The following is a 27,464-nucleotide window of genomic DNA, read 5'->3' as shown; positions in this document are numbered from 1 at the left end:
CTGGAGAGATATGGACTATCATCTCTGTTACCTGCGGATGCCAGGAGGCGGAGGACGAGAGAGTGTCAGGTCAGTCGTGCGAGCAGAGCCTGCAAAACAACCTCCGGCATTTCGCGCTTCACTGCAGCTCGAGCCGAGTCAGCGACCTGGCGGCTGGAAGTCAGCTACTGAAGGGGCAGAAGAAGAGAAAGTAGAGCCAGAAGAGCTCAAGAAAGGTGGTGGTGGTGGTGGTGGTGGTGATGATGATGATGAGGAGGAGGAGGAGGAGATGGAAGGGGAGACCTGGGACGCAGCAGACACAGACAACTCGCACTGAACTTCGATCTGAGCATCGACGATGTGATAAGGACCCATACGGCGATGGCGGACAGCTTGAATCCTCGAGACACCTTCAGGAGTTCGAGAGCATCCACGACGAAGCAGCAAACAAAGTGGCGATTGCAACAAGAGCATGTTAGCGCAGGGAGCAGCAGGCAACAAGAAGGCAAGACAGACAATGAACCTGGAACTGCTCCTATGGTCTCTGCCAGAGCCTACAGCAAGTCAGGAGCTAGGGGGGACTGTCGGGTCCGAGTACCTCAATGAAATCCTCCTCGTTGGCGTCAGTGAGTTCCCGCACGCTCTGAAGGACCATCTCTCCTCCTTGGTTGCGTCAGAGACGTTTGAAAGAGAGGGGACAGAGGAAAGCAATCAAACGAGTTACTCGAGGAGGAGACGGAAAGGAGGTAGAGGATGATGACAAGAAGGAGGAGAGAAGGCGAAAGCAGATGAATGAGATCGCACAAGGAAGTGAAGGACATACCGGTCTTTGCTATCATGAGTCCAACGACTCCAGCAGCGATCGGGTCCATGATGGGATAGCCGGACATGGCTGCGCCAATACCGACCATGGCAACCACAGAAGACACTGACAGAAAAGATGAGTTCGAGCAGGGGAGTGGGCAAGGAGGAGGAAGGGGAGGAGGAAGGAATTTCATGTTGAAGACATGAACAGCAAACGTGAGAGAGGGAGAAGGAGCGGGGGGATCATCGGGTTTGTCAAACAGAAGCTTGGGGGAGCAAGTGGTCTGACAGGCGTCTGATCGATGATGCCAGGCGTTGGCTATCACTGTCTGACTTCTTGCTCGGTTGCCAGCCTTGAGCGTGATGTGGAACAGAGCCTCGTTGAGCCCGATCGCCGCCATGCTGATCCACAGCGCTGCAGCCGTGGGTACCGCTGCTCCCTCCACCGCCTGCCCGAGTCACGTCCCTCGTTCGTGCAAGCAAGAAATGGCAGACCTGCAGCAGCTCGACAGAGTGATAGGCAAGCCCACCGCCAGCAGCAACAAGCATGCTCGACACCTTGACAGATAGTCATACCCCAGCTGTCATCGACCTATTCGCTAGCACGACTCACACACAGGGCCCCGATGGACTCGAACTTGCCGTGCCCTGCGGTTCGATCAATATCGGGCCGAGGAAGAGAGATCAAGAAGAAGAAGAGAGAAACCACAAGAGCAAGAGGAGGAGAGAAAAAAAGAGCAGAAAGACAGTTGGAATCATCATGGTGGCTCAACAAACAAGGAAGAAGGGGAAGGAGATGATGAAGGAGGAGATGAAGGAGGAGGAGGGGGGGCAGCTGACCGTAGGGGTATTTCTTGTCTGCTGGAAGATGTGCAACTTTGAGGGTGGCGAGGGCGACAAGGTCAGCGACCATGTCGGAGAGCGAGTGAATGGCGTCGGCTATGAGAGCCGAGGAGTTGGCGGTGACGCCGAAAACGCCTGGGAAGCAGCAGCAAGGGACATTACAAAGTGCGATGTAGGACGACACCGGAGGACAATATCGCCGGGAGAGGGAGGGGGGGGGGAGGGAGGGAGAAGGAGAAAGTGGGGGAAAGGGGGGGGGGGCGGGGGAGAGACAGAGAGATAGAGAGATGTAGAGACAGGAAGGATGCGGAAGTAGAGCAGTGGGGCGCCCACACGGGAGCAAGAGCACAAGGTCAACACGCCACAATTACCTTTCCCGACGCACAACACAATGTTCTTCCCGAGTCCAAGGTACGTCACGTTGAGCGCCTCTCGGTGGTTGGCCTCGTCGTCCGGCTTGCCCTCCTCGCCCTTGGCGTCCTCACGAGCAACATCCTTAATCTTCCGCACGTCATGACCCAAGACTCTGCTAGAGTGAAACCATCGCTCCCTAGTTGCCTCCTGCGGCCGCGATCGCCCTCCCCTTGCACATGTGGTATAGCACTGGCTGCTTACCAGCTGCAGCTGTCTGCTCCGGGCATGAAGGCAAAGCTGATGCGTCAGTCCATCGGACCTGATCCACTTGGGGTGCACAATTGCAGTCAACTGTGGCGTTACGCGCATGCTCCTCGACACGCTTGTCCCGCCACATATGAGTTTCCCAGTGAGGTACACAGATTTGGCCTTCATGGGAGTGCAGGCTGGCCTGTAACAAGACGTCATTCGAGATGAATCCAATCTCTCCCTCTCTGACTGTTTATCTCTGGTTGTCCTTCTCTCTTGTACTCTTGCACTCTCGCAACCCTCGTTCCTTGCTTTCGGCGCCATCGCCTCCAATCACCTTCCAGGGTGTCTAGCAGGCCGTCCATCTACCTCATACTCTATCTACCTATCCTCTCATCCTCCCTCTCCCTAAGTTTGTGTGGTGTGCTCTCTGACTATCTCCATACCTCTCCCTCCCCTCCTCTCGCTCTGCATGCCCCCCCGTCAAGTTTGTGTGGTGTGCATTTCATACAGATACCCCTCCTTCCCGCTCAGACCCGGGGGCTCCGCAGTAAAACAGGCGGCACCCGGCCACCTATCGTGCACGGGGTGACTGATATCTTTAGTTAACTCAGGAGATCCGCCCCTTGCGCGTGTTTCACTATCCGTCCTCCTCGCAGGGGCCTTGCGCTACTGCTCTTTGTCCTGATCCTTGTTCCCCTGCTTGTCGTGCATGCCGTCGCTTACGTGGTTGGAGTGCCGGTTTTCGCTGCCTCCTTCGTTTCCTAGTATTTTATTGAGGCGGGTTTGTAGGCTCTATCCTCCCCCTCCTTTGTTTGCTCCGGTTTGCCCTTCTAGTCACCAGAGGAGTGACAAGGAGAGCGAACGACGACCGCCATGATGGCAGCGGAGAACATGAGAGCCTATAGCTAGTGGAAGACTCTGGAAGGTATGCGTGCTAACAAATACAGCCCGGAGTTTCTCGGCGTAGCCGCAAGAGAACATGCAGCGCGTTATCTCACCAGGGGTCATCAGTGCTGGAAAAGATGGGGAGAAAACCCATGGGCGGGACAAGCAAACCAGGCTAGACACGATGAAAACGATCAATGGTGTGCCTCTACTTGAACGTTCAGGATCGAGCCCAGTCAAGCGAATCATGTTGTTCAACGCAGCTACGATCAATCATCCAACTCGTTTTATGGCTTGTGGCAGTACGAAGGTGCAATTCCCCATGAAGTCTTCTATCTGCTAGTTGTCAGGTCTGTATTGCAGTGACGGATACTTTGCCTATACGTGCACACACGAATACCAGACTCCTTCATCCGCGTAACATGTTCCACACAACGGTTCTTGTGTCATCGCACCTTCGATATAATGGTTGTTTGCACCTTCGATGTGAGGGTTGTTTTACTTCACCTCCTAGTGGAGCAATAGAGAAGCTTGTATGGTATGCCGGGATGCTGCCCGGACTTAGCTCGAAATGGTTGGCTCATATCCATCATCTCAATCATCAACTTGATCAGGTCGGAGTCACCGCGGCCACTACCGTACCGTACGTGGCTCAGCCTGTAAGGGCCCTCTAGTACCGCATGGTGATGGCGCGGCTGCGACTCGCCCGTGACGCTGACCGCCGGCCCGGGTTCTGCCAGGGCCCCTCCGGCACCGGCCTTCACTGCCAGCCTCAGCCTCTCAGAACTGTACCGGGTCGGACTCCGAGTCCGTGACGGAGGCTCAGTCGCGTGGCGTGACGACTGAGTCAGACCGCCCCCGTGGCTCGTTCTCAGCGGCCTCAGGCGGCTTCAGAACCTGCGGCACTGAATTCGCGGCCTCAGCGCCTCGGACTGCGCTGCCAACCGTCCGACGGTACGGTCAGTTGTGACAGTCACTGAGTCACTGTCGGAAACTTACTGAAGGGGACAGCACAGTCGGCACTGCGGCAGGCCCGGATAAGGGTTGGTTCTCGCTGTCTTTTCTCTTCTCGTCGTATGGCCTGTGCCAAGCCTGCTGAGTCCGATACTCTCCTGATTCAATCAGTGTCCTCGTACTGATTTTTAACCGTTGAACTTAACTTTGGTAACTTGACAGGCTGAGGGAAAGTCACTGGCTCGAACCATTGAACCCGGCCCGGCCGCCCCGGCCGCGGCCGGGCCGTTCCCGGAGTCCGGGCCAACCGTTGAACCGTCGGAGGGCCACCGGTCACCGGGTACGTGGCTGACCGTCACGGACGGCATGCGGCACGGTATTACCGGGTAACTGCCAAGTTCAATTGACGGTCCGCATGATCACTGTATCACTGAAGCCCGGCCATGATGATGGCATAGGCTTGATTCACGGTATCGTGATCGGACAGGCTAACCGTAATAACTCAAGTGTCCAATGATCAGTGCCCGGCCCGGGGCCAGGGCCGCGGCATCGGATCGGACTGATGACGACTGAGTCGGACGGCACCGCCGCCGGGTGACGGACCGGGAGTTCGGTCACCCGTTGAACCGTTGAACGGTTTGAGTCGGTGGCACTACTAGGGCCAACGGTTGCCAGTCGGGCCCGAGTCACCTCGGGCTCAGTCACGCCGCCCCCGCCGCAGACCGGGACGGACCGCCGCCGTCACGCCCGCGCGGCGGCCCCGTGCTTGGTAGGCACTGGCATGATCGGCCGGGCACACCGGGGCCGACCGGACGGGCAAAGTTCCGATCGGACGGCCCGGCTTCACTGAGTCAAGGCTAACTTAACGGTAACTTAAGTTAGTAAGTTGTAAACCGTTTAGTAAAGCTGAGCCTGACTGACTTCAAAGTCAGGCTCAGCGGCCGGCAGGCACCGTCACTCCGTCACTCAGTAATCGGACCGAACCGTAAGTTGACTCGCGTTCCGAAGCTCGCCGCGCACCCGTGGCCGCCCAGTGACCGCCGTCCGATCGCTGCGCCGCCGCGCGATGGTAGAATCTGTCACGACGACAGGCTGACCGTGGCAGCGGCGGACAGTTTAGTTACTCAAAGTTAAGTTAAAAATCAGTACGTGACAACTTGTACGGTACTTCAAGTTTAAACGCGAATAACCAGGTCTTATCGTGGAAGCAGATAAATGCTCGACCCCACCCCTACTCAGAAGGGCATTTGACCCCCTCGTTTCAGATACGCTCACCAGTTGGGAGTCGTTAAGAGCCATCCCGGAGGGTCCGGTAACGTGACGGCTGACGGGGGTCACGGCGGTTTAACGCTCCGGTCTCCGTCAAGTACCCGAAAAATGGAGGAAAGTTGGGGGTAGGGTGGTGCAGGGGATGCGACCTTGCAGCTTCGAAGCGATGCCTTGCCTTGCCTTTCCTCCTGTCACTCCTCTTAAGCCCGTAAAGAAATCTCGTCTTAAGCGTCTCCTCCTGCAGATAGATCAAGATTGATTCCTCTCCTTGCAACCTCCTCGCCTCCATCCCCCAGCCTTGCTTCCTCTCTTCTCTCCGCCTCCTACCTTGAATTCCTCGCTGTGTCTGGTTCATTCTCAGCTCTTGTTGCTTCGCACATTGTTTTGTGGCTCGTTAGTGCACATTTCTCGCACTTTCCTCAGATATTTCTGCGACATGATCGAACAATCTTCGCAGAGCTCAACTCTCCTCCTTTCGTCTCATCTCAGACCTCATTTGCATTGCTCGAGTTTTGGAGATTCGCATGGGGCCCTGGTGATGCAAAGCCCCTCAGCATGTTCCGCTGGTCGAAGGCGAGCAAGTCTGGTGGTCTCAACTGCATGTGCACGAGCACACGCTGCCAGCTTCTGCGTGCGACGCAACACCATCTACAGTCAAGTCCAGGACGATTTCAATGATCGACAAGTCAGCGGCAGCGCTTCAGGCTGTGTCGCCTTTAGTATCATCAACCTGGAAATAACCAGGAGGCCATGCATTGATCATAACGGAAATGTCCTTGAAGATGGAGCGATGAAAGTGCTGAAGATGTCAGAGAAATCGCTAGGCCCATCCATAAATCAAGACGGGAACTTCTTGGGTTGTGGTTGCAAGGCAGACTGCAGGTGAAACGAGCTCGTGAGGGAGCTTCAGGTTGTATAGAAGGATGAAAATGGGTAGGAAGGGTAGGAAATGAATAAACGGTCAAAAACGACATCCTAGTCAAAACCGATACAAGAAGGGTACATGAAATTGTAACGATTCCCGCTGGTTCTTATGATTGTGAAGTCAGCGAGGTATGTGACATACTCTGCAAACGTGGGTTGAGTTAAACGGAGCATTCATTCAATCTTACATTCATTGCATTCATATCTTACAGACAAGTCAAAGTTAGCACAGGGCGCATGGCAAAGAAACAAGAGAGGTTCCAAGAAGCAAGTGAGAGTCGCAAGTGTGCAGGAGGAAGGGTTCTGAGCAGAACGCAGCCCCAAGAACATCCCAGCTGTACGGGAAGGAGACCTTCCTAGCTACTCCCAAGGCCCCTGACGTCCCGATCACAACTGAAGGGTGTCCATGCAGAACAGGGAAGAGCCATCGTCAATCTCTTGCTGCCCCAGCTCCTGCATCTCATGCTGAAGCGAGTCAGCGGTGAGGTCCCCTCCTGCAGCAGGTCCTCACCTGCATGTGCCGGAGGTTCGGAGAAGGCTGGATGAGCGGCGAGACGGTGCTGGCAGTGATGGCAGACTGCCCGGAAGTCAGATGGCGGCTGGCGGGACACAAGGAGAGGAAAGGAAGGAAAGCAAGGGGCTATAGAGCAGATTTGGAGGGGAACAGAAGAGGAACAGGAGGAGGCAGATGCGTTGGCTTACCAGCTTTTCTTCCCTTGGCTTCTCCCAGACCTCAAATACGGAATCCTGAAAGGGGAGTAAGGAGAGCAGGATATGCACAGGCTGCCTCCCTAACCAGGAACTCCGATCGGTTCTCAGCAAGTTCTTGTCCTGGCGTTGGCACTGATCCACTCTGCGCTCTCCCCGTCACTGAGAGGAACCGCTGCATGCTCAACAACCGGTGTGGTCTCGGCGGATCGCTCGAGCATGGCTGCTAGCTGCTGGGATAGACGCTCAGGAGTCCTAAATGCATCCTTGGAGGAAGAGCTCGAAGCAGCAGCCATCGAGGTGTCTGCAGCAGGATAGGAGGAGGATGACGCCTCTGTCGCCTCCTGCAGGTGCGTCATCATCTTACAACAGCTTCCTCTTCCCACCCACCTGCTTTCTCGCCGCTCGCTGCTCACTGATCAGCATCTGCAACCTGCTCGCAACCATCAGACGCCGCCCATGCTCCTGTGCCAGCTCACAGTCCCGTTGTCGTCGTCGTAGCATGAGCAAGAGTGTGAAACGACCAGCGCCGCGTCGTCAACGTCTTGCTGCTCGTTCTCCTCGTCAGCGGCCTGAGGATGCGCTACCCCTCGACTCACATGAGGTCCTGCCGAGAGGCTGCGGTGGTCGCTGGGACGAGGGGAGAGCGATCGATGGCGCGCACGCCTGTTCCTCCTCCTGTCCTGGGACCCGGGTGCAGACGAACCACAAACAGTCTTTCTCGCAGCTGCCAACGCGTTAAACGATATACCATAGCAAGCAACAGAGGGCAGGGGTACACGGCGCAGACAACGAGAGAAGCATACGAGGGGGTAGGCGAGCAGGGAGGGGATTGGAAGGAGTGTCCAGTACCTGCTGCTGGGATGCGAAGGAGATACGGTTGGCACTTGCTGCTTCCACTTTGGCAAAGGTGCACTCCAGGTAGAGGTGACGGGCGGGGAGGAGCGTCGGGGGGTAGTTGAGGATGCTGCCATGGGCTCCACACTGGTAAGCGTCGATGATCTTGGCGGCCGCGGCGCTTCGCAGGAGCTTCTTGAGCCACAGGGACATCCTGATGGACCACTGGAGCCGCACGTCCGCCGGCCTCCTCGAGAAGATCTGGCAGTTGGAGTCGTGGGGAGGAGGGACCCGCAGGTGGATGAAGGAGAAGCCGCAAAGCTTCATGTACTCCAGGTAGCCGTACATGATCCCCCGCACCAGCTCCTCCCTCTCCTCCCCCCTCTCGTTCGGCCTCAGCGGCAGCCCGTCTATGCATTCGATGTAGACCCTCCCGGTGTTGGGGGCCTGCGCGTCTGCTCCGAACTCGTTGGTGTACATGGCAAACAGCAGGATCTCTTTCCCCCCTCTCGCTTCCTGGAACGCCATGATCGCCTTAGAGCGATGCAGGTACCCTCCTGCCGTTGAGACCTTCTCCCCGACCACCCGTACCCTCACAGGCATGCTGCTCTTGTACACGCTCCTTACTTTCCCCGTAATATGCTGCGCCATCGGCGTGTCCTCGAGTTGCTCACTAGACGTCTCCCCCTGCATTGCCCCTCTGCTTGAAGACCCTCCTTCTTCCATGCAGCCATCCTCTCCTTCCTCGTCCTCCTGCTGTTTCAACCCTGCTCGCCTTGCAGGATCCTGCATGTCAGCCAACTCGTCACGATCGTCAAGCTTCCGCTTCCCCTTCTTAGTGAAAGAAACTTCAGCCATCCCGTCGTTGGCAGGAGAAGCTTCATCAAACGACAGGGGAGGGGGATCGTTGCTCGACCTCCTCCATGGCAGGTAACCGTGCCCATCCTCAAGTGGCACCACTATCCTGTACTGGTCCACCAGCCCCTTTATCCTCTCCGCAAGGGTCACCTCTGACAGCTTCCCAGCCTCGTAGCTCTGCAGTGCCTCGATGAGAGCCATCCTCCCCTCCGTCGGGAGGAGGCGGCTCAGCGACCTCATGAGCGACTTGAGGAAGGACATGGTTCGAGGGACGGCCTTGCTTCCCAGCTCCTTCTTCAGCCTCGTCATCACCGAGCCGTTAACCTCTTTGGGCATCCACTTGCTCTCAAAATCTGCCCTCCTGCTCGACGGCACCACCCTGTGGTGCTGCAGATACGGCGAGAGGATCGGAGGCCCCCTCCTGTGCTCGACCTTCATCAGCAGCGAGCCTCCTCCGTCGTCCTCCCTTCCTCCCCTGTGCACCCCCTTCGCCTCCTGCGGCGTCCCCCCAAAGATTTCAGCCTCGATGCTATCAAGCTCGTTCAGATCCTCGTTCAGATCCACCTCCGAGTCCTCGCTTCCTTCGGGGATGAGATCCGCAAACTGCTCCGCGTTGGAGCGCAGGAGGCTGCTCTGCGTTGACTTCCTGCCTCCCACATGTCCTGAGTGCAGATCGGCTGTCAATCTTGCATGTTCTTGTCCTCTGCTTGTCTTAGCTAGCGCTCTTGAGCTCTCCGTCAAGCCAGGCTTCAGGTGGGCACCTTCCACCTTGAACTTTTCGTTCATGGCGGTAGATAGGCGCTCACCTCTGTGAAGGCAGGAGTCAGGCGACCACACACACAAAACCTCATGGAACGTGTTTGATGTCAAGACTCGTGGAGTAAACGCTTCAAAAAGACGCACCATGGTCGAACATTTCCTCACGCCACTTTCTCTACCTAGTCTAGCTTCACCCACATGTTCGACACTTTTGAAACTGATGCAATGACTGCACAAGGCTTCTTGCTAAAAATGTTGGGGATACTCAATCTCTAACTTTGAATTTGCCATGCTAAAGGCCTTGTCTGCTCCTAGAACATCTTTCAAAAGGGTTCAGCTACTCATTGTGTTCGTGCCCCAAAGTATTGAGATCTGCAAACCAGACAGGCACGACATCGATGAGTACGAAGAGAAGAATCAACATCAAACAAAGTCCCAAGACAACAATATTGATATCAGGTAGCAAAGTCAGCGCTACGCATCGCGCCAGCGGCATGCAGCCACTCCTATCAGAAACGGGGGCCGGAGGAGGCCGGGAGTGGTCTTGGAGGGTGCGGGAGCAGAAGCTGTGATAGGACATCAAGTGCATGGAAAGAGAAGGAGAAATCTCATGGAGGTCGTGTATGTACTGGAGTAGGAGGGACAAGCGACATCGCTCTTGAACGATAGGAAGGCTCATCCCCTCCTGTGGGGCGGCAACAGCCAGCATGGCAGGCGGCAGCAGATGTTTCTATCAATTGCACAAAAGGGTGAGACTAGTTCAGGAAAATTTGATCAGCCCCGGTGTGATACCACAAGACACAATACATAATAATTAGTTACTCAAATATAGTAGATGAAAATCAGACCAAAAAATAAAGCTTAACTCAAAATATGATTTAACCTTGGAACTGCAGAAAACCCTGAGCTCTTCCGTCGTGTCCTTCCTGGGGTACTAGGAATAACCGTGTGATACCACTACGCAATTGTGTGTCAATCTCTGTGATATGTATTTTGAATTGCTTTTGATGTACAGGAAATCTGAAAAAGAATCTGTGAAGTTCTGTGACATTCCGTGTGATTTGAAATAAAAGTGTTTTAATAGAAGGACTAGCTATTAAGTCGATTCGATCTCTTTATGGTCCCATTACCATCAAAAACACAACGATCAGAAATTTATAATTGTTTTGAGATGAATATAGAACTTAAAAATGAAAATGGTATCTCTTGACATGGGCATGAGGTGTAAATTTAGTACCACTGATCGCCATTACATCCGTTTTCACAACGGTTCAAGATGCTCGAACGATCTTTTTACTACTCTGCCCGATCGTACGGTGGGCCCGGGGCCCGGGGCCCGGTGTAGCTCGGGTCCTTGAACACTGAACCTTGACTTCAAACGTGCACGTGCGCGCGCCAAACCAAGCAAGGGGGAAACTGTGCAGAGACGAGGGGAGGGCAAGGCAAAGAAGAGCAGAGAAGGTTAGAGAACAGGAGAGCAGGAGAGAGCAGGAAAGAGCAGATGCAAGGAGGGCATGAGTGTAGGAGTTGTAGAGGAGAGCGGCAAGAAGGCAAGAGCTCATGCTAGTTTCAACAGCAGATGGTTGCTGATTGATGTGGAGACCATGCCTGGAATCAGCTGGTTAGCTCAACATCCCTCGATTCTCCATGTGATAGAGCAAAGCTGCAGCCTGTTGCTTTGCAATCGCTCTTTGCTGCTCTTGAGCACTATGCGCTCATTCTACTTCGCGACAGTGCAATCTGCGGCAACTGAGAACATTGTGTTTGCAGGATGGTGAAGAAGAAGCTCCCTTCCGAAGAGGACAGGGCAGCTACCAAGCACATTGGGAACAAGGCAAAAAGACAAGAGGTTTATGACAGGATCAAGAAACAAAAGAAAGCGATCAAGAAAGCCAAGAAGGAGCAGAGGAAGAAAGATGCCGAGGACCCGGAGAAGAAGGACCTCCCCAAGCAAGTCCCCAGGACCTTGGAGAACATGCGCGAGGCCGACGAGACCATCATGGAGTCCGAAGACGAGGAGATCCGACGTGATGAGGAGGAGGATGAGTTCCGGAAATATTTCGACGGCGAACCTCCTAGAACGATCATCACGACCAACAACCATCCTTCGAAGCCTCTGATCGAACTGGTCAAGTCCCTTCTTGTGCTGATCCCTGGATCGTACTACTATTCCCGACGCAACTACAACATCAAGGACATCTGCAAGTGGGCGGGGGAGAGAGGGTTCACCAACTTGATTATCCTCGGTCAGGGTTTACAGCTCGGTGGGCACAAGAAGCTCCCATGCTCAATGCTGCTCATCCACCTGCCGGAAGGCCCCACTCTGCATTTCCGCCTCTCAAGCGTGAAGCTTCCGGATCAGATCAAGAACCATGCCAGGGCAACCAAACACAAGCCTGAGCTCATTCTGAACAACTTCACAACGAGGCTGGGTCAACGAGTTAGCCGTGCATTCTCAAGCTTGTTTCCACAGGTGCAGCTATTCCTCTCTCTTGTGTTGTGCTGCAACCGACTATCACTTCCTCTGATGACACCGAGGGGCTGATCGCATATCAGATACTCTTAACTACGACGGTATCTGAGGAACCTTTCCTGGGATACCGTCGGAGTTCATTAGCATGGATAGGCTTGAGACTGACTTCCATGTTCCCTGACAGGATCCTCAGTTCACGGGAAGACGGGTTGTCACATTTCACTGTCAAAGAGACTACGTCTTCGTGCGACATCACAGGTATATCCCGGCCCTTGCTCTCGTCACGGTCTTCTCTCCCCATCGTGCTCTGTCCTGTGAGGAGATTATGGTTTCTAGCCTCCCATGCTAGACATCTTTTACTACGACGGTATCTGAGGACGTTCCTTGTGCAGCTTCCTTGTAGTCCTTGTTCCCTGGAGGTGCGCAGAGCGAGAGTCTTATCAGCCATGGCAGGTACATCTTCCCCGACGACAAGCAAGGGGAGAAGGCTCGTCTGCAGGTGCGGGCTCTGCTCTCTTTCCTTAGATGTCTGACGAGGTGGAGCAGGAGATTGGCCCTAAGTTCACTCTGAAGCTGAAGAGCATGCAGGCGGGGACATTCGATAGCAGGTGAGTCACCAGTCCATATATTGAAGTACTCCTCTTCCTCCCTACTCTCTCCTAGCTCCGGCCAGTCCACAGCCCCTATGTCTCGTTTCTTCTGGAACCTTCTTTGCCTTCGTTCCTGCTGTCCTTTCCTCGTACATGCCCTTTGTTCCGTGCTGCTTTTTCTTTTCTTCTTTTTCTTCTTTTCTTCTTCTAGCTGACGCTCTTCCACTAGTCGCGGCGAATACGAATGGATCCACAAGAAAGAAAACTTGGGGAGCAAGAAGAAGTTCGCGTTGTAATCTCATCCTACCCTACAACCCGGTGGAAATGGTGGCGTCTTTCTTTCCTCCTGCTTCTGTCATCCAGTCCCTGTTCCTTCCTCCTCTCTTCTTTTCTCTCTGCCGCTCTTGTTCTTTGATTTTACTGTAAACATTGTAAATAAAGCGTGTTCATTCCCTGCTACCTCTCCTTCTCTCCATGTCAGCTCCACGCTGTTCTCCTCCTCTCCCCATTACCTTGAAACTTAAACACATCCTCCCCGAATAGTCCCGTGCTCCCTCCTCTAAACGAAGGGACTTATAAGGACCCACCCTCTACCCCCCTTCCCCATCGCCTCCACTTCCCCTCCATGGTCCTGCTGCGACTCCATGCGTGGGTCGTACTGGGAGTTTCGCTGTGCTCAGCCTGGGAGCTTCCTCCTTCCCTCCCTTCGAGCCAAGGCCCGTCCACCTGTACATGGCAGTCCTCCCCGCGAGGACTCGACCACCGCAGAAAATTCCTTTCCTCTTCTGTCGGTAGTGCCGCGGCAGCCCTGTGCCTCTCCTACCTCGCGTTGAGGCAGAGAGGAGGCGGGTCAGAGGGCAGAGCTCCTTCCTCACAGGCTCTCAGGATGAGCATCGTCGATAGCGCCGTGCATGTCTGGAAGCAGGACCGCAACTACCCCTGGGCCACCCCCAACCCTCCAGCCGCTGATGCTTCTGCAGAGGAGCTCATCGCTCTCATGGACGCCAACGGGGTGGACAAGACCGTTCTTGTGCAGCCCATCTGCTACCTCTGGGACAACTCCTATGTGCGAGACTGCATGCGGCGCTTTCCTGGCCGCTTCGCGGCGGTGGCGCGGGTGAATCCGGAGGACGATGCTTCAGTGGAGAAGTTGGAGGAGCTTTCGAAGGAGGGTTTCATCGGAGTATGCTGCATTCTTCACTGCTCTACCCTGCTCTGATCTCATGCCGTATCTCAACACCTCTTCCCGCCTCACTCTCTACCTTGCTTCTCTCGTCCCTGGTTGCTTTCTCCGCTTGTCTACAACACAACAACGTTCTGAACCATCCTCATAGCCTCAATGTCTCTAAGGCTCAAGCTTGCACTCCTCCCCTTTCTGAACAGACCCACTTCTTTCTCTTCCGTTCTCATGCTGTTATCTCAGGTTCGTTTCGGCCCGCTGGATCGAGGATGGTGGGAGTCCGAGCGCATGCGAAACATCTTGAAGAAGGCAGAGGAGCTCAAGTTTCCAGTTCTCCTCTTTCTTGGCAAGGACGGCGGAAAGTCTCTGCAATGGGTCGCTCCAAGGATAAAGGAGGTGGGTGCGGAGGAAGGAGGACGACGTATGCCTGAGCTCCCAGCAGTTTCCCAACGTCAAGTTCATAGTGGACCACATGGCCGACGTTCCACCATCTGACGATCAGCAGGTAGGATAGCCTAGAGGCGACGGCATCCTCCTCCTCATAACACACGTACACAGATCGACGAGCTTCTGTCCCTTGCATCCTCTCCCAACGTCTTGGTCAAGGTGCTTGCAAGCTGCGCTGCTTCGTCGCTCGGCCCATGAGCCCTTCTGTCCTATCAGATCTCCCATGTCTGGGCCATCAGCACGGGGCAGTATCCATGGTCAGACGCCATCAGTGTGGTGCAGAAGGTTGGCAACCCAGCCGACGTTGCCTGCTGTGTGGTGTTGACAAGGGGATGAGGTCGTGCGGAGATTTGGGCCCGATCGCTGCATGTTTGCATCCGACTGGCCAGTTTGCAAGATGCCTACCTGGCCAGGAGGAAACACGTCTTATGATATGACGGTAGAATTCCTACAGTGTTGATCTTCAACCGTCTGCTCACAGCATGTCTGCGCAGGTGAAGTTGGCCAAGGAGGAGTATAAGTTCCTTACGGAGGACGAGCTTGCATGGTCAGATCTTGTCCCCTTGCCCCCCCCCCCCCCCCCCCCCCCGCACACACACACACACACACATCCGATCTACCCCACATTCAGTGCACACACATTTGCAACATTTCCACCTCCACCTCCCGTCACTTGCGCTACTCAGTGCAATCCGCCCTGACCCCAACTTGTTCCTTGTTCTCGTCTCCATGAATCACTGCTTGTAGTGTTCACATAACTTTAGTGATGCCGCCTGAGATTGGATGCAATCGGATTCTTGGAAAACGGTCTGAGTGACTCTTGAACTGGCAGGATTCTCGGAGGAACTGCCTCTTCCATTTGGTTCCCAGCCTCGGGAACGCACGGCTGAGCCGCAACTCAGGCGGCGGGTCTGGCAACTGCCGCGCCGAGTAAGGTAGTACGGTCAGCCTCCTTGCGTCACTCAGTGCCGGCGGAGCCTAGGCCCCTAGCCTTCACCGCGTCCGATCCCCGGGCCCCGGCCGCCGGGTGACGGCAGTGAGCCGGGCTTCCGGACGGTCCATCTGATGATCGGACCGTGACGCCGGACTGACCGTCATATAAGTTTGGGGGACAGCAGTCGGCAGGATTGGGTTTGGTTCTCGCTGTCTTTCTCTTCTCGCCGTTTGGCCAGTCACGGTGCGACAGTGTCCGATCAGGGTCAAGCCTCCTCGACTATCCTGATTGTCCTCGTACTGATTTTTAACTTAACTTTGAGTAAAAAGTCATAGCGGGCCGCGCCGGTCAGAGGCTCACCTTCCACAGTCGCCATCCGGGCCGGGCCGGACGGTCCCGGCCGCGGGCTTCGAAGTTCGGCGCCGCGCGGCGGGCCGGGCTCTCATCGGATCTGACGGCCCGCCTCAGATGTGTCACAGTATGTTTCAAGTAAAAACCAAAGTAGTAAACATGTTTTAACTTAACTTTGAGTAAACATGTGTTGGCTGTTTTGAAAATCGCGGCATTGCGGGAAGTGGCGTGTACGGACGTTGGCGAGCAGCAACCGGTCCTCCCACTTTGGGCTTGCAGAAGTGAAAGACAGATGACAATTGATACCTTGTGAGCTCTTCGGAAGAAATCCCAAAATACAGATTCGCTATCGGCAGCCACTTGCACCCAAAAGGTAGCCGACTGTGATGGAGCGATTCAAGACACGCCCGAACGCAGCCAGAGAGAGCAAGGGCTTCGTTCGGGCCAACGGTGATAATGTCTCGAGCAGAAAATTCAACACTGCTCGAGAGAGTATGGCAGTGACAGTCGATGAGATCATGTCCCGGGAGGATTTCCTGCAACGACCTGCTCGCTCCAACGAAAGCACGAGTGCGAAAGGCAACCCCGTGGAGTCGAATTTACCTAATGAAAATGTCGATGATGTGCCTCTGCGTGCCCGTGAATCTTGCGTGGAAAACAAGCACGCCCTGCATGACAGCTTTGATTGCCGGCACCTTGATTCTCTCCATGAAACCAGATCAGGGTCGTTTCAAGAACAATGTGAAAAAACTTCAAATTCTTTTGACAGTGCGGCGTTGAGTGTTGATGATGACACAATAGAAAGTCTATGCAAAGTCCGATCGTTCATCAACGCTATTCCTGAGGGTCATCGGCGAGGAGAGGCTATCAAAGCGCTTGAAACTATAATCCAAATTCTAGAGGAAAGTGGAGGGTTTCATGATACTGTAAGTGGCATAAGACCTCGAGATAAGTTGACGATTTTTTTAATTTCTGCAACAGATGAATTTAAATGCGCTACAGCAAGATTCCCATCTCAGGTGATCTAACCCCAAATAATTCAGTCTTGTTTCTGGTGACGAGTGGTACAGTGTACTCGATGAAACACGGAGTTCGTCGCACGTGTTGAGGTGTGTATTCTCTGCATCATAATTCAGCTCAGCAAAGTCACTCAAGCAAAATGCAGGTCCCTCCCTATGAGTGCAACGGCCAAGTTCTTCTTGGATCGGTATCTAAATCAGATCGAGCCATGACTGTGAATTTTGCAATACTATGCATTCTTTTCGCGAAGGAGAAATCAATAATGCTCATACGCATGATTGTGCGACAGATAATACTGCATGTGCCATGTATTTTTTTTGGGAGCTGTCACCTTTATTCTGAGCAAGAGATATGCACGTGCAAACAAAAAAATATATCTAGAGTTAACGTCGATATGAATGTTCATAACCATGTCATAGATAATGATCGGTGCTAAGGGTCCATCCTTCAAATTCCATGATTTCATCACCAACATCCATGCTGAATGCCATATCCGACAGGGAAATATCATTATTTGAATTGGACTTATCATTATTTGAATTGGACGCTGGTTCCATAATGAAGTCCTTTCTGTAATCAGGATCATCCTTCTCTGCGATCATAGGCTTTTCTGAGCACATGAAATGATTATTCTTTCTAGATAAGCCTGCAAAATGGGATCTCCAATGTTTTTGCTTGGTTCGCGAGAAGATAGGATCTATTCTGCCCGACTCGACGACGTCAGAATGAAAGCGCCAGCAAAGTACATCGCTGTCAAGCGACACATCATTGATGAATCCACCATACGTTTCGACAGGCATGATAAATTTAAATCCTGCAGCAAAACTGTTGACCAGACCCTTTCAAACGTCAATGGGATCCTCGTACTAATCCTTCTGGAATCCACAAACGTGCAAGGCCTGCCTATGGATGTACAGAATAACAAAGCAAGTTCTCAATTACAATGCGAGTACGAAATGGGAACAGGAAGCCAGTTATTTTGCAGGGTTCACTCGCTGAGATGGAAGCAACGATGGGTTAGAGCCGCTTTGTGAGGGGAGGTAGGTGGGCGGGAAAGAGCATGCGAGTTTGCGGTCACGAGGATCTTTTTTTTCTCCCGTTATTCGTGCTAACGGCCAGGTCAGAACATTCGCTTGGTTCAAATTCAATCCGATTTGTGCACCACCCAATCGTCACCACCCTACCTTGATTTTTTTCACCCCTTCAAATGAAACGTACCCGGTTCTTTTGTAGTGAATTACCACCCAAACCATTATGAGACAAGAGCATGCTTTATTGCCCACCCTGCCTGTTTACTGTTCATGACTACCCTACCACTAAACTACTGACAAGTGGGGGACTAGTAGTAAAGTGCACTCTCCTTGCAGGGGTTTCAACGGAGGTCATGTGCAGTGGTGGGGGGTTATCCTTTGACCCACATGAAGGGGTATTTTAGAAGAGAAATTGAGGGGTAAGAAAATAATGTCCTGGGTGCTATAGAATGGGACGGAAGACGTTCTGCACAAAACGTGGCGGCCTCCCAACAACGCATCTATTCGATAACGTACCCACCCCAATGGACCACCCCACCCAACTGGACAGGTTCAGCGAGGAACAACACATCCATACCGTTCACACTACGGGAGAAAAGCATATCAAGTCTACCGATGAAACAGTCAGCTTGGGTTATCTCCTTGATACATCTGCTTCCCAAAATAGTTACCATTTACTATGAACCCTACCATCGCTCCATCGAGGCTTTTCGAGTCGCAATGTTCTGTCCTTGAGGAAAAGCTGTAAAAAGATGCTATCAAGACTTTGCTGCCGCTAGGAATCAAGTGAGCCAGCCTCAGGTGTTCTCGGAACGGTTCGCGCCGGCCCGGCGCCGCCCGGGGGGCCGCCCGGTGGCCCCAGGCCGGGGCGGCGGCACCCGGTGACCGGCGCCGTGAGCGGCGGCGCGGCCCGGCGGCCGCGGCCGCCAGCGGGGGCCGGCGCCGCCGGTGACCCGGTGAGGAGGCCGGGCTACTTCAACGTACTACCGTATGGCCACCGGGTTACGTTCGAGCCTAGTCAGTACGCCGTATCACTGCGGCAACGGTGAGCCCGCCGGCGGGCCGCCCGGCGGCGGCCAGTGAGTCCGCCGGGCCTTGCAGTGCCGCACGGTGCCATGACGCCGGGCCCGGTTGGCTGCCCGAACTTCCGCGGCCGGGGCAGGGAACTTCGGAACTTCAAGCTTCAAAGCTCGATCGGATGCCAGGCCGCCCGTTCACTGTAATGCCGCAGGGGGTCCGGGCGCGGCAGGCCCGGCGGCGGGCCCGGTCACGAGTCACCGTGGGCGGTCGCATAGGCCCGGGGATGGCGGCCCCGGCCCGGCCGCACTGGCTGGCCGACGTCCGTTGTTGGCACCGGCGGATATAAGGGTGAATGGGAGGTCGTAATTCAACTCCTCGGTGCGCAATGTGGTAGCCTTTCGCATCAAACAATGGGTGGTGTTTCAAGGGGGTACTGACTTGAATCGATGGGGGTTTGGGGGGCGAACCGGTGGATGGTCGAGGCGTACGTAGAAGGCGTGAGGAGGCTTTTTACGACCCCCTCTACCCTTACCTTTGGTTTGACCACTTGATTACTTTACCCCTCCATTCTCCTCGATCAAGAGGGAAATACACCGGTGGTTATGGATAGGTTGACCGGGGGACTCGCACGAGGGGAGAGTTTTATGATCCATCGAGAGTTGATTTGACTGGTGGTCTGCACCCCAGGGGGCTACCCCAGCCCCCATGGGTAGTGTGTATACCAGAAGGTGGGTAGACGTTTGGTGAACTTCCTGTGGTGGGGTGGTCTGGATTACACCTGAAGTCTATGGGTTGTATCTCCGCACGAGCCCATATGTAGTAAACCCGATTAAATGGGGTGGGTCCTGAGGGCTTCAGAGCTGAAAAGGGGTGGGTCTAAAAGCTATACAGGTGGGGTAGTTATCTGTGAATCGATCCAGAAACGTTCTCACAGTTCTCTCACTCGTCTCCAAGTACCCCTGGTCGCATCGCTTGTTTTCCTGGTGGGGTACCAACGCCGAGAGGAACTGGATGAGGGTCTTAGCACTACACCCCGAAGCGGTGTGGCAGTATGCATGCCGAAGGCTAGACCAATTTCAGGTAGTCATATCAGTGGTAGTGGACTTTTATTCAATAGATCAATTAGAGAATCGATTATCTATACCCATACACAAATTGTAAACTGTTTTCCTTCCAAAGTGCCAAACAAGGTGCTGCAAGCCCCAATCTGAGGACCCATGCATGTGCCGGAGCTGCTACGGTACCACCGGTGGTACCACGATGGACTTTCCCGGATCGATGTAATCTTACGCCCCAGATACTCACGGCCTCATCCAGGAAATAGTGAAATCAGTCTTTTTCGAGGAAATGCGGGGGAGATCTGTGATCTGAGATACAGAGCAACTGGGGACGATGTGGGGGCATACCAGTACAGAGGGGGTGGGGTGGACGGAGCTGGAGGGGTGGGGTGATCATAAGCTAAGGTAACTTCTTGCTTGCTGCTCGGAGTCTCGAATTGTGCGCCACAGCAGCCCTTCTGCAACATCCTCCTCTTGCTTCAGCGCCTCCCGCCTCTTCATCTCTGCTCCCTCCTCCCGCCTCTGTCTCCCCTCCCTCGTCGACACTAGTGATTCTTTTGTTGCGGGTCCTGTTTTTTCTTCCACAATCGTGCTTCCAAATCTTCCAATCGGATCCACTACTGTAGCATTTTTGTGGTGTCCAACGGAGTTCTCTTCGCCTCGTGGATACAGGCGATAGCAGGCGATAGACTGTATCAGCTTCAGTCAAACAGCAAGGATGAGCATTGCCAACAGGTTGTCGAGGAACGAAAGCTCGCGCAGCTCATTATCTGAATTCGCTTTCGAGATGGAAATGGAGGAAGGGGGATGGCTACCGAGCAACACAGAGCTTGAGGTGTTTGCCTCGGACCTGAAACAACAGGCGAAGAGGCTGTCTGCACGAGACTCTCCAGAGAGTACGGATGCCTTGATCTTCAACTGGATGCGAGGATGCGACTACATGAGAGTCGACCGGGGAAGCTTTCAGGCCGGCAGCAGTGAAGAAAGCGAGAATTTCCAAGCCGGCTGCACTCCAGCGTATTGATTATTGATTGCTTATCGCATTGTTATTCATTCCTTACACACGCATTATTTTTGTAAATAATAAATCAAGTGATTCATTCACACAGGCTAACTGGAAACAGCAGATGGGCACACATTGTGCTATCGACTGCATTTGTACCGTCACAGGCGGTCAACTCGAACAAAACATAGACGTTTATTTGGGAGTGGAAGATAGCCGAGAGGAAACCATCATCAGAAGGCGCTCAGAATATCGTTCCAGCACGCTCTCAAGATCTACGTTGACCGATGAACGATCGTCCGTAGCAACTGCGAACTCAGGTGTAAGCGAGGGATGAAAAGAAGTCGCTGGAGAGGAAGAGAGCAGCAAGTGGAAGGGAGGAAACACGAGAGAGCTAGAGTCGAGGACTACCCGAGATAGCTGAGTAGTTGGTGCCGAACTGACTGCGTTGGCTGACACTCCCTCCCAAGTCGACGCTTGAACGCGCAGAAGGCAGTCCGCTAGATGGAACGCTGAAAGCATGGGATGGGTAGAGAGGAAGAGCAGGGACGTTGCGGGCTGCACGGGAGGCGTCCGTGTTGAAGACGGGGAGGGGAGTCACCTGAGAAAGATTCAAGGAGGAAGCATTACGCTGCCTTGGCTCACCAGAGATTCGAATTGTGGCACCTGCTCATTCGCGTCTTTTGTCGTGGGACTGACCTGGTTCTCTACCTTGGCTGGTGTCTCCTCGCACAACCTGCTGCTGTGCTGAAGCACCTCGCTATCGTACGCGTCGAGGACTTGATTGATGACATGCTGAGAGTGCCGGAGAGCCGCAATAACATCGGCCATGGCCTGCCGGCTGACTCCACACGTCAGGAAAGGTATGAAGTTGTGAGCAGCGCAGGGAACCTTCCGCTTGCCCGAGCTATGTTATACTGGTCCAGTGTGGCGTTCACGCTAGCTCGGAGTCGATTTCCTGCATCCACGGCGGAGCACGTCTGGTCTCGGACGGACGTTGTCTCATCCATCTCCTGTTGATTCATTGACTTGTCATGGGAGGAAAGACATCAAGCTATGTCATACCGAGTTCAAGGTGAAGTCCGAGGCGTCGCTGGCAGTGAGAAAGTCAGCAGCAGCATCGAGTACAGGCAGATATTGGCTCTACATGTCAAGCTTCCTCAGCGGGTGATTCGGGTCACCTAGCCTGGCAGGCATCAGAGGTACTTCTGGGCTGTAGGTATAGGTCTTGGTCGGCAATTCTGCCTGGCTCTGAAACTCAAGGCTAGTGAACCCTTGCCCAGATGCTGCTTCCGTGCTCTTCATCTCGCTCTCATCCTTACCCTCCTCGAAAGTGACCTGGCTCTCTAAGGGCCCTTCCAGGTTTGGTTGATTCTTCTCAAGCGCAGCGCCGCCTGTCTGTTCTGCTGAGTTGGAAGAGCTGCTTTCGCACGCATCCAGCTCCTCGGGGATCTCCTCGTCCCCACTCGGTTCTATCACCGTGCTCAACGCCTCATGCTCGCACGACTCACGCACCAACCATCCCTTGCCCTCGCTGTTCACCTCCTCTTCCTTCCCTTCCAAGATCTCAATGTCCACAGAGTCATCCTCCAGTTCTCCTGCTCCGCTGGGCCGTTCGAAAACCTCCGGACCACTTTCCGTCTGGACGTGTTGAGTGCTCACTAGCAAAACCTCCTCTCCGGCGGTTTCGTCTCCTGTAGCCTGCTGACACAATTCGTCGCCGCCTGCATGTTGGAAGGAAGACTGTCCTGCAGGCCCTTCGGAGAGCGTAATAGGAGATACAACCTCAACGCCGAGCTCCGATGCCCAGCTCAGCACACCCACTTGCAACATCTGCCCAGCGTCTGTAGCTTCTTTACCATCTGGTCGATGACTCGAGTCCTTCTCTGCGGGGGCACGCGCTTGTATCCCTCCAGTTGGCTGCAATCTCTCCCCGTCCCTTGCTTCTGCCCCAGGCGCTGTGGCTACGCTTGTGCTGGAATCCTTCAAGCGTTTGAGCTGCTCAAGGGCAGAGACAGCGGCGAGCTCTGCAGTTCGTCTTGCTCCGATTTCCTGAGCGAGACTTCAAGGGTAGCAGACGGTGAAAACAGTTTCACCTGCTCGACGGCTAGACGAAGATTTTCTTCTTTCGCTCTCAGCTCTTCGAGTTTTGCTTGGGCTTCTTTCGCGCTCTGCTCTGCAAGTTTCCGCGCTTGAGCTTCCTTGGCAATGAGAACCTGCATCTAAAAGGCCATCAGGTAAGAAGAAGCAAAAAGGTGCCCGTAACCTGATCAGACTCTTTCGTCAACATGACTTGTTGATTCTTTATCATCATCATCTCCTGCTCTCGCTGCAATCTTTCTTGGTTGGCGGCTTCATACGCTTCCCTCAGCGCCTGGTCTGCCTCCATCGCCTTTCTGGAGGACAAATTTATGAGTTTCTTCCCCGCAAAAACAGCTCCAGCCTACCTCTTAGCTTCTTCCACTTCCAACTTCTTCGCGGCTGCTCGCGCTGCGGCAATTTGCAGCTCCTCCTTGCTGAGGGTGCGACCAGCGGTGCTACCCATGGAGCTGCTTGTAGACTCGAGCATTTCAGGCCCCTCCCTTTGCGTCCCTGTCGGAGTTTGACCCGGACGCCGGGACGAGCTCTCCTGGAGGATTTGCTCTTTCACGCTTCCTGCAGACGACGTGGTTGTCTCTAATGATTCCTTCGTCGCATTCAACTGGACATCAGAGATGTTGGCGCCCAACGACTGCTTCTTCCTGCTCTCGAGCTCTTTCAGTCGCAATCGAATCTTTTCTGCTTCCTCCTTCGCCCCCCTGAACTTTTCTTTCCTTGCCTGCTCGTCTGCTTGCCGGAGCAATTCAACATTCTCTTCGGCCTTCTTCTTCGCTTCCTCTCGAAGTCGCTGCCGCTCTTGCGCCAGACTTGTCTCCTGCTCACACCCATTAGGCGACCCTCTCCCTCCAACCTCCCAGTATTTTTCTTACCTCTGCTCCAACTGCAGTGTACACATCCTTGGCACTGCTCGAAATTCCTGTATCTGCTCTCTCTGCAGCCTTAACAGTCCCCGCATACCTCATCTTAGCAAACAAGGAAAGCTTTCCAGGCGAACCTTCTGCTGTCGGTTCTTTATTTGTCTCAAGCTGCTGCTCAGCCATGGTGCCTGTCGCACTCTGAGAAGGCGGCATTGCCTCTCCCGCCTTCGGTTCTGGGCGCACAGCACTTCGTCCTTCGGTCGGAGGAGGCATAGCATTCGTATCCAACGCCCCTTTTGTTCCATGTTGCTCCTGCTTCCGATTTCCCTGAGCCATTCTCGAAGTACTTGCGATCTTTGAGTTCGGTGTGGGTTTCGCAGGGCTCGACATTAAGCTTGGGACGGCACTAGAGATCTGACTAACAGCTGGAGTAGGGTTCGGCACCTCCTGATCCGTGTTCCACGATCCTCCACACATGCCCATGGCTCTAAGTCTCTCACGCATGTTCTCGATCTCTCTGGCCAGCGCTTGGTTCTTCTCCTGTCAATCAAGGTTAGGGCTCTCCCATCTGTTTTGCTCTTACCCTTGCAATGTTGGATCGATCTCGACTCTCTGGAGTTGCAAGAGGAATTGAGCTATCATGAGTGGATTCCCTCGGAGTTTGGAAGGCAAAGTCGTCCTCTTGCTCCTCGCCAGTCTCCTGTGCCTTCTCTCGATTGTCCACTTTGCCAAGTGCTTCTCTGATCTGTTTGTGAAGAAGGTGACTGGTGGACCTGCTCACACGCAAGGAGCTTCTTGGGTCGATTACAACAGTCTCTTCCGACAGAGCTTCTTTCAGGAAGGTTTGATTATCCACGACTGAGTCTTCTGTTACTGTCTTGTTGTCGGCCTCCGAGTCATCATCGCTGTCTCGCTCCTCCTTGATGGACGTCTTGACTTCGTCCTTGTGCTTCATGTCATATCCTTGGCTCAGACGGACCCCGGCTGAAGTCAAAACAGTGAATTCATTCTTGTCGTCGTCATTGTCGATGGTCCCAACAACATCTTCATCATCCTCCTCGTCGCTTTCTTGCGTAGCCTTACTGTCACTCTCGGTCCCTCCTTCCGTCGGATCGTCAAGGTTTTCAACCTGCAAGTCATCATCATCTGTCGAGGTGTGGATAGAAACATTTTCATTCAGCTGTTCGGAGGGACTCTCGTTCCACCCCCTCATCAATATTCTGCGAGCCGTGTCGACCGACGTAATCTTTGCATTCTGTGCATTTTCGGGTGAAGTAAAGATCTGCCCGTTCGAAGTAGTTGCATCCATCGTCGTTGTGTTGCTTCTACGATTCTCCGGGCGGTCCTGCTCTGCCAGCAACGAGCTCAACATCGCTTTCTGTCTTTGTAGAAGGTCGGCGGACTCTCCTTTCTTGATAGAAGCATCATTTTTGCTTTCTTCTTGGATCTTCATGAGATCAGAAATGCCAGGCTTCTTTGCGGTTGATTGGTTGGCTTGCTGCCCGCTTGAGGACTTTCCCGACTTTTCTTGGAGCAAAGAAGGATCCTTCGACTCCAAGTCTTGTGAAGAGATCGAGTTGATAAGGAAATCCGGCAGTTTCCACACAAAGATACAGCCGTCACAGGAACACGAAACAAGATGTTGTGAAGAAGGGGAGAAGGCAACAACCGTCACTGGCTCAGAGTGTCCAAACGCTTTGCAGAGCATCTTTCCCGATTGCAAGTCGTAGAGTCTGATGCCCTTATCAGAGCTCGTCGTTGCCGTGTAACGTCCACTGGGGTCAAACCTGACCCTGAGAGTGCACTCTACTTCCATCTCGTACCTTCGCTTCCTCGACCCACTAAAGGTGTCCCATAGGGTCAAACTGTTGTCCTGACCTGCTGTGACGGCCAGCTTCCCCGTACGATCCACGCAAACGTCATAGATTGTATTGTCCACGAGATGCTCAACATGCTTCACATCGATTTTGGTCCTGCCTTTCGCTCCGGTACTGGTCTGTGTTATAGACTTGAATGCCAGTTTCTTGTCACCACCGCAGCTGACAAGTCTGCTTCCTTTACCCGCAAATCGAACACAAGTGACCGCTGAGGTGTGATCTTCAAACGTATCAATCAGGTCGTAATCAGAGTCCGCATCAAACAAATGGATGAGCTTGTCCCGACCTCCAGAAGCCAGTAGTGCCCCATTGATTCCACCAAAGTCGAGAGACAGAACTTCAGCGTCATGCGCCTCCAAGAACACCTTCATCTCCATGTCTGGCGAGATCTTGTGCACTCTGAGATTCCCCGCCTTGTCTCCAGAAGCGACGTATCTGCCGTCGGTGGATATCCGAACGCATCTCAATCCTCCTCCCGTTCGAGACTTTCCGTTTGTGCTGCTTGTATTTGCATTATCATCACATTCCGCCACCGCCAGCAGATCTCGCAATGAGTGGCCTTTGGAACCGTGTTCCTTTGTGGCATGCGCTTGCGGCAGACACCAAAGTCTAAGGGTTGAATCCGAAGAACACGTAACGAACGTGTCTGGCGCGAACCCCAACCTTTCTGCGGAATCTTTGTTGAGAAATTCAAGGTCCCAGATACTGCCGGCATGCGAGTACATGGCACGGCAACGGCATACCTTCTTCGCATCTCTGAGGTCCCAAATAAACAACGATCGGTCTGAATAAGCACACCCAAGTCTCTGCCCATCTCTCGTCAATCGGACCGACAGGGTGTCTGGCCATACAGCTTCCACGGGATTTGAACGAGCTGATTCTGCCGTGTCCTTTGGTCGGAAGGGCGGAGGACGTGGTAAGGTAGCAATGTATTCGAGTGTTTCGGGATGAAACAGCCTCACGAGACCATCACAACAAGCGCAGGCAACATGTGAATCATTCACGGCCAACGAAGACACCTTGCGCGACTTCAAGTCCACCCATTTGTCTACTGCCCTGTCTGCATCAAAACTGAGCAGGAAGCCGTCCGAGGTCACGGCGTACACGATCAGCTCATTATTCCTTGTCAGGTTAGACGCAATCTCAACAAAGTCCCCGGCAGTCGGCGGCCCTCCCTCCATGATGGCCTTCCTCCCTTTCATCCCCTGCGCCTTTGAGTTGGACGTGGTCGTGGGCCTGATATCCCAGTACTTGAGGTGACCCTCGGCGCCCGCTGAGACCAGCACGTTGTCGCTCGAGCTAAAGTCGAGGCTGTGGATCTCAATCTTGAACCTTGCGTTCGCTATGAGAGTTCCAGACCTCCATTCCCACACCTTCAGCCGCCCGTCTCCTCTCGATCCAGCTGATGCCAGCAGCCTCCCATCCCTCGAGAGCTGGATCGCCTTGACCGTGAACGAGTGCCCTTGCAGCTCTGCCAGGTGTGTCCCCGACGACGTGTCCCATACATGCACGGATGGCTGGCGCCCGCTCTCCCCAGCAGCAACGTAGCATCCGTCTGCAGAGAAGGCCGAGCACTGGAGCGCCTTGTTGTTGCTGGAGGAGAAGTAATGCGTCTGCCTGTTCTTCCTTGGGTTGTAGAACACCAGAACACACCCTGCAGGGTATGCGAACTCGCCCGTGACAGCATTCACTGAGAGCGCACAGGAACTCTTGATGGTGTTTCCAATGACTTTCTCCAGCTGCATCATGGCAGAAGCTCCGAGGCACTATGGTTCCATGCTGAAATCAGAAACGAGCATTCTTCCTGTCGGCAGCACGTCAGCAATCGCAACTCCACTCCAGCTAGAAGGAGGCTGCTTCCACATGCTAGAACTGAGCGCTAGCCCCTTCCCTCCCTTCCTCCCTCCCTCTCTTTCCCTGTACCTCCTATTTCACGGTCTCCATGTCTCATACCACCCTAACAACCAGCTGCTACCTCCCCATCTCCCCCCCCTGCCCAACATCCTCCAACTTTCGAGCTTGACGATGCTTCTGTCCTTGCTCGGCAATGACTCTGCCTGCCATCCTCTCCCGCTGCACAGCCTCCTGTCCTCTCGC

General features: G+C 54.0%; 8 protein-coding genes across 8 annotated transcripts; 5 read left to right on the top strand and 3 right to left on the bottom strand.

Annotated features, from left to right (window-relative positions):
- Positions 1 to 65: 65 nt before the first annotated feature.
- GUITHDRAFT_137697 (hypothetical protein) lies at positions 66 to 2,553 on the bottom strand (the record flags this gene model as incomplete). Its single annotated transcript, XM_005834009.1, has 12 exons — positions 66 to 146; positions 283 to 389; positions 503 to 533; positions 578 to 642; positions 803 to 907; positions 1,073 to 1,232; positions 1,279 to 1,341; positions 1,397 to 1,431; positions 1,624 to 1,761; positions 1,998 to 2,209; positions 2,300 to 2,431; positions 2,480 to 2,553. 12 exons carry the CDS (start codon positions 2,551 to 2,553, stop codon positions 66 to 68), a joined length of 1,203 nt encoding a protein of 400 aa, XP_005834066.1.
- Positions 2,554 to 5,528: 2,975 nt separating this feature from the next.
- GUITHDRAFT_152156 (hypothetical protein) lies at positions 5,529 to 6,249 on the top strand. Its single transcript, XM_005834008.1, has one exon. It carries the CDS (start codon positions 5,777 to 5,779, stop codon positions 6,224 to 6,226), a length of 450 nt encoding a protein of 149 aa, XP_005834065.1. The 5' UTR covers positions 5,529 to 5,776; the 3' UTR covers positions 6,227 to 6,249.
- A 402-nt stretch (positions 6,250 to 6,651) lies between these two features.
- Positions 6,652 to 9,573, bottom strand: GUITHDRAFT_106997 (hypothetical protein; the record flags this gene model as incomplete). Its single annotated transcript, XM_005834007.1, has 9 exons — positions 6,652 to 6,729; positions 6,776 to 6,841; positions 6,967 to 7,011; positions 7,061 to 7,117; positions 7,164 to 7,316; positions 7,363 to 7,405; positions 7,452 to 7,520; positions 7,572 to 7,699; positions 7,825 to 9,573. The coding sequence occupies 9 exons, from the start codon at positions 9,571 to 9,573 to the stop codon at positions 6,652 to 6,654; spliced, it is 2,388 nt and encodes a 795-aa protein (XP_005834064.1).
- A 1,624-nt stretch (positions 9,574 to 11,197) lies between these two features.
- GUITHDRAFT_137695 (hypothetical protein) lies at positions 11,198 to 12,785 on the top strand (the record flags this gene model as incomplete). The annotated part of the gene is made up of 5 exons (XM_005834006.1): positions 11,198 to 11,899; positions 12,084 to 12,157; positions 12,353 to 12,398; positions 12,446 to 12,507; positions 12,719 to 12,785. 5 exons carry the CDS (start codon positions 11,198 to 11,200, stop codon positions 12,783 to 12,785), a joined length of 951 nt encoding a protein of 316 aa, XP_005834063.1.
- A 590-nt stretch (positions 12,786 to 13,375) lies between these two features.
- Positions 13,376 to 15,006, top strand: GUITHDRAFT_106995 (hypothetical protein; the record flags this gene model as incomplete). Its single annotated transcript, XM_005834005.1, has 8 exons — positions 13,376 to 13,672; positions 13,913 to 14,065; positions 14,112 to 14,174; positions 14,228 to 14,275; positions 14,333 to 14,387; positions 14,446 to 14,555; positions 14,611 to 14,663; positions 14,949 to 15,006. 8 exons carry the CDS (start codon positions 13,376 to 13,378, stop codon positions 15,004 to 15,006), a joined length of 837 nt encoding a protein of 278 aa, XP_005834062.1.
- A 2,094-nt stretch (positions 15,007 to 17,100) lies between these two features.
- On the top strand, positions 17,101 to 17,497 carry GUITHDRAFT_152155 (hypothetical protein). The gene has a single exon (XM_005834004.1). The coding sequence runs from the start codon at positions 17,147 to 17,149 to the stop codon at positions 17,453 to 17,455; it is 309 nt and encodes a 102-aa protein (XP_005834061.1). The 5' UTR covers positions 17,101 to 17,146; the 3' UTR covers positions 17,456 to 17,497.
- Positions 17,498 to 20,029: 2,532 nt separating this feature from the next.
- Positions 20,030 to 20,632, top strand: GUITHDRAFT_152154 (hypothetical protein). Its single transcript, XM_005834003.1, has one exon. It carries the CDS (start codon positions 20,318 to 20,320, stop codon positions 20,552 to 20,554), a length of 237 nt encoding a protein of 78 aa, XP_005834060.1. The 5' UTR covers positions 20,030 to 20,317; the 3' UTR covers positions 20,555 to 20,632.
- A 295-nt stretch (positions 20,633 to 20,927) lies between these two features.
- GUITHDRAFT_162765 (hypothetical protein) lies at positions 20,928 to 27,115 on the bottom strand (the record flags this gene model as incomplete). The annotated part of the gene is made up of 9 exons (XM_005834002.1): positions 20,928 to 21,134; positions 21,233 to 21,374; positions 21,425 to 21,546; positions 21,599 to 21,626; positions 21,681 to 22,585; positions 22,800 to 22,929; positions 22,981 to 23,447; positions 23,503 to 24,030; positions 24,074 to 27,115. The coding sequence occupies 9 exons, from the start codon at positions 27,113 to 27,115 to the stop codon at positions 20,928 to 20,930; spliced, it is 5,571 nt and encodes a 1,856-aa protein (XP_005834059.1).
- Positions 27,116 to 27,464: the final 349 nt, after the last annotated feature.

This window comes from Guillardia theta (assembly GCF_000315625.1).
Source record: "Guillardia theta CCMP2712 unplaced genomic scaffold GUITHscaffold_27, whole genome shotgun sequence".
In the NCBI taxonomy this organism is placed as follows: Eukaryota; class Cryptophyceae; order Pyrenomonadales; family Geminigeraceae; genus Guillardia; species Guillardia theta.
The sequence above is the reverse complement of the archived record's forward strand: the minus strand, read 5'-3'. Positions and strand labels throughout refer to the sequence as shown.

Excerpts from the sequence above, each read along its gene's own strand:
- GUITHDRAFT_152156 (XM_005834008.1), top strand. The coding sequence starts at position 5,777 with ATGATCGAACAATCTTCGCAGAGCTCAACTCTCCTCCTTTCGTCTCAT.
- GUITHDRAFT_152154 (XM_005834003.1), top strand. The coding sequence starts at position 20,318 with ATGGAAATGGAGGAAGGGGGATGGCTACCGAGCAACACAGAGCTTGAG.
- GUITHDRAFT_152155 (XM_005834004.1), top strand. The coding sequence starts at position 17,147 with ATGAAAGCGCCAGCAAAGTACATCGCTGTCAAGCGACACATCATTGAT.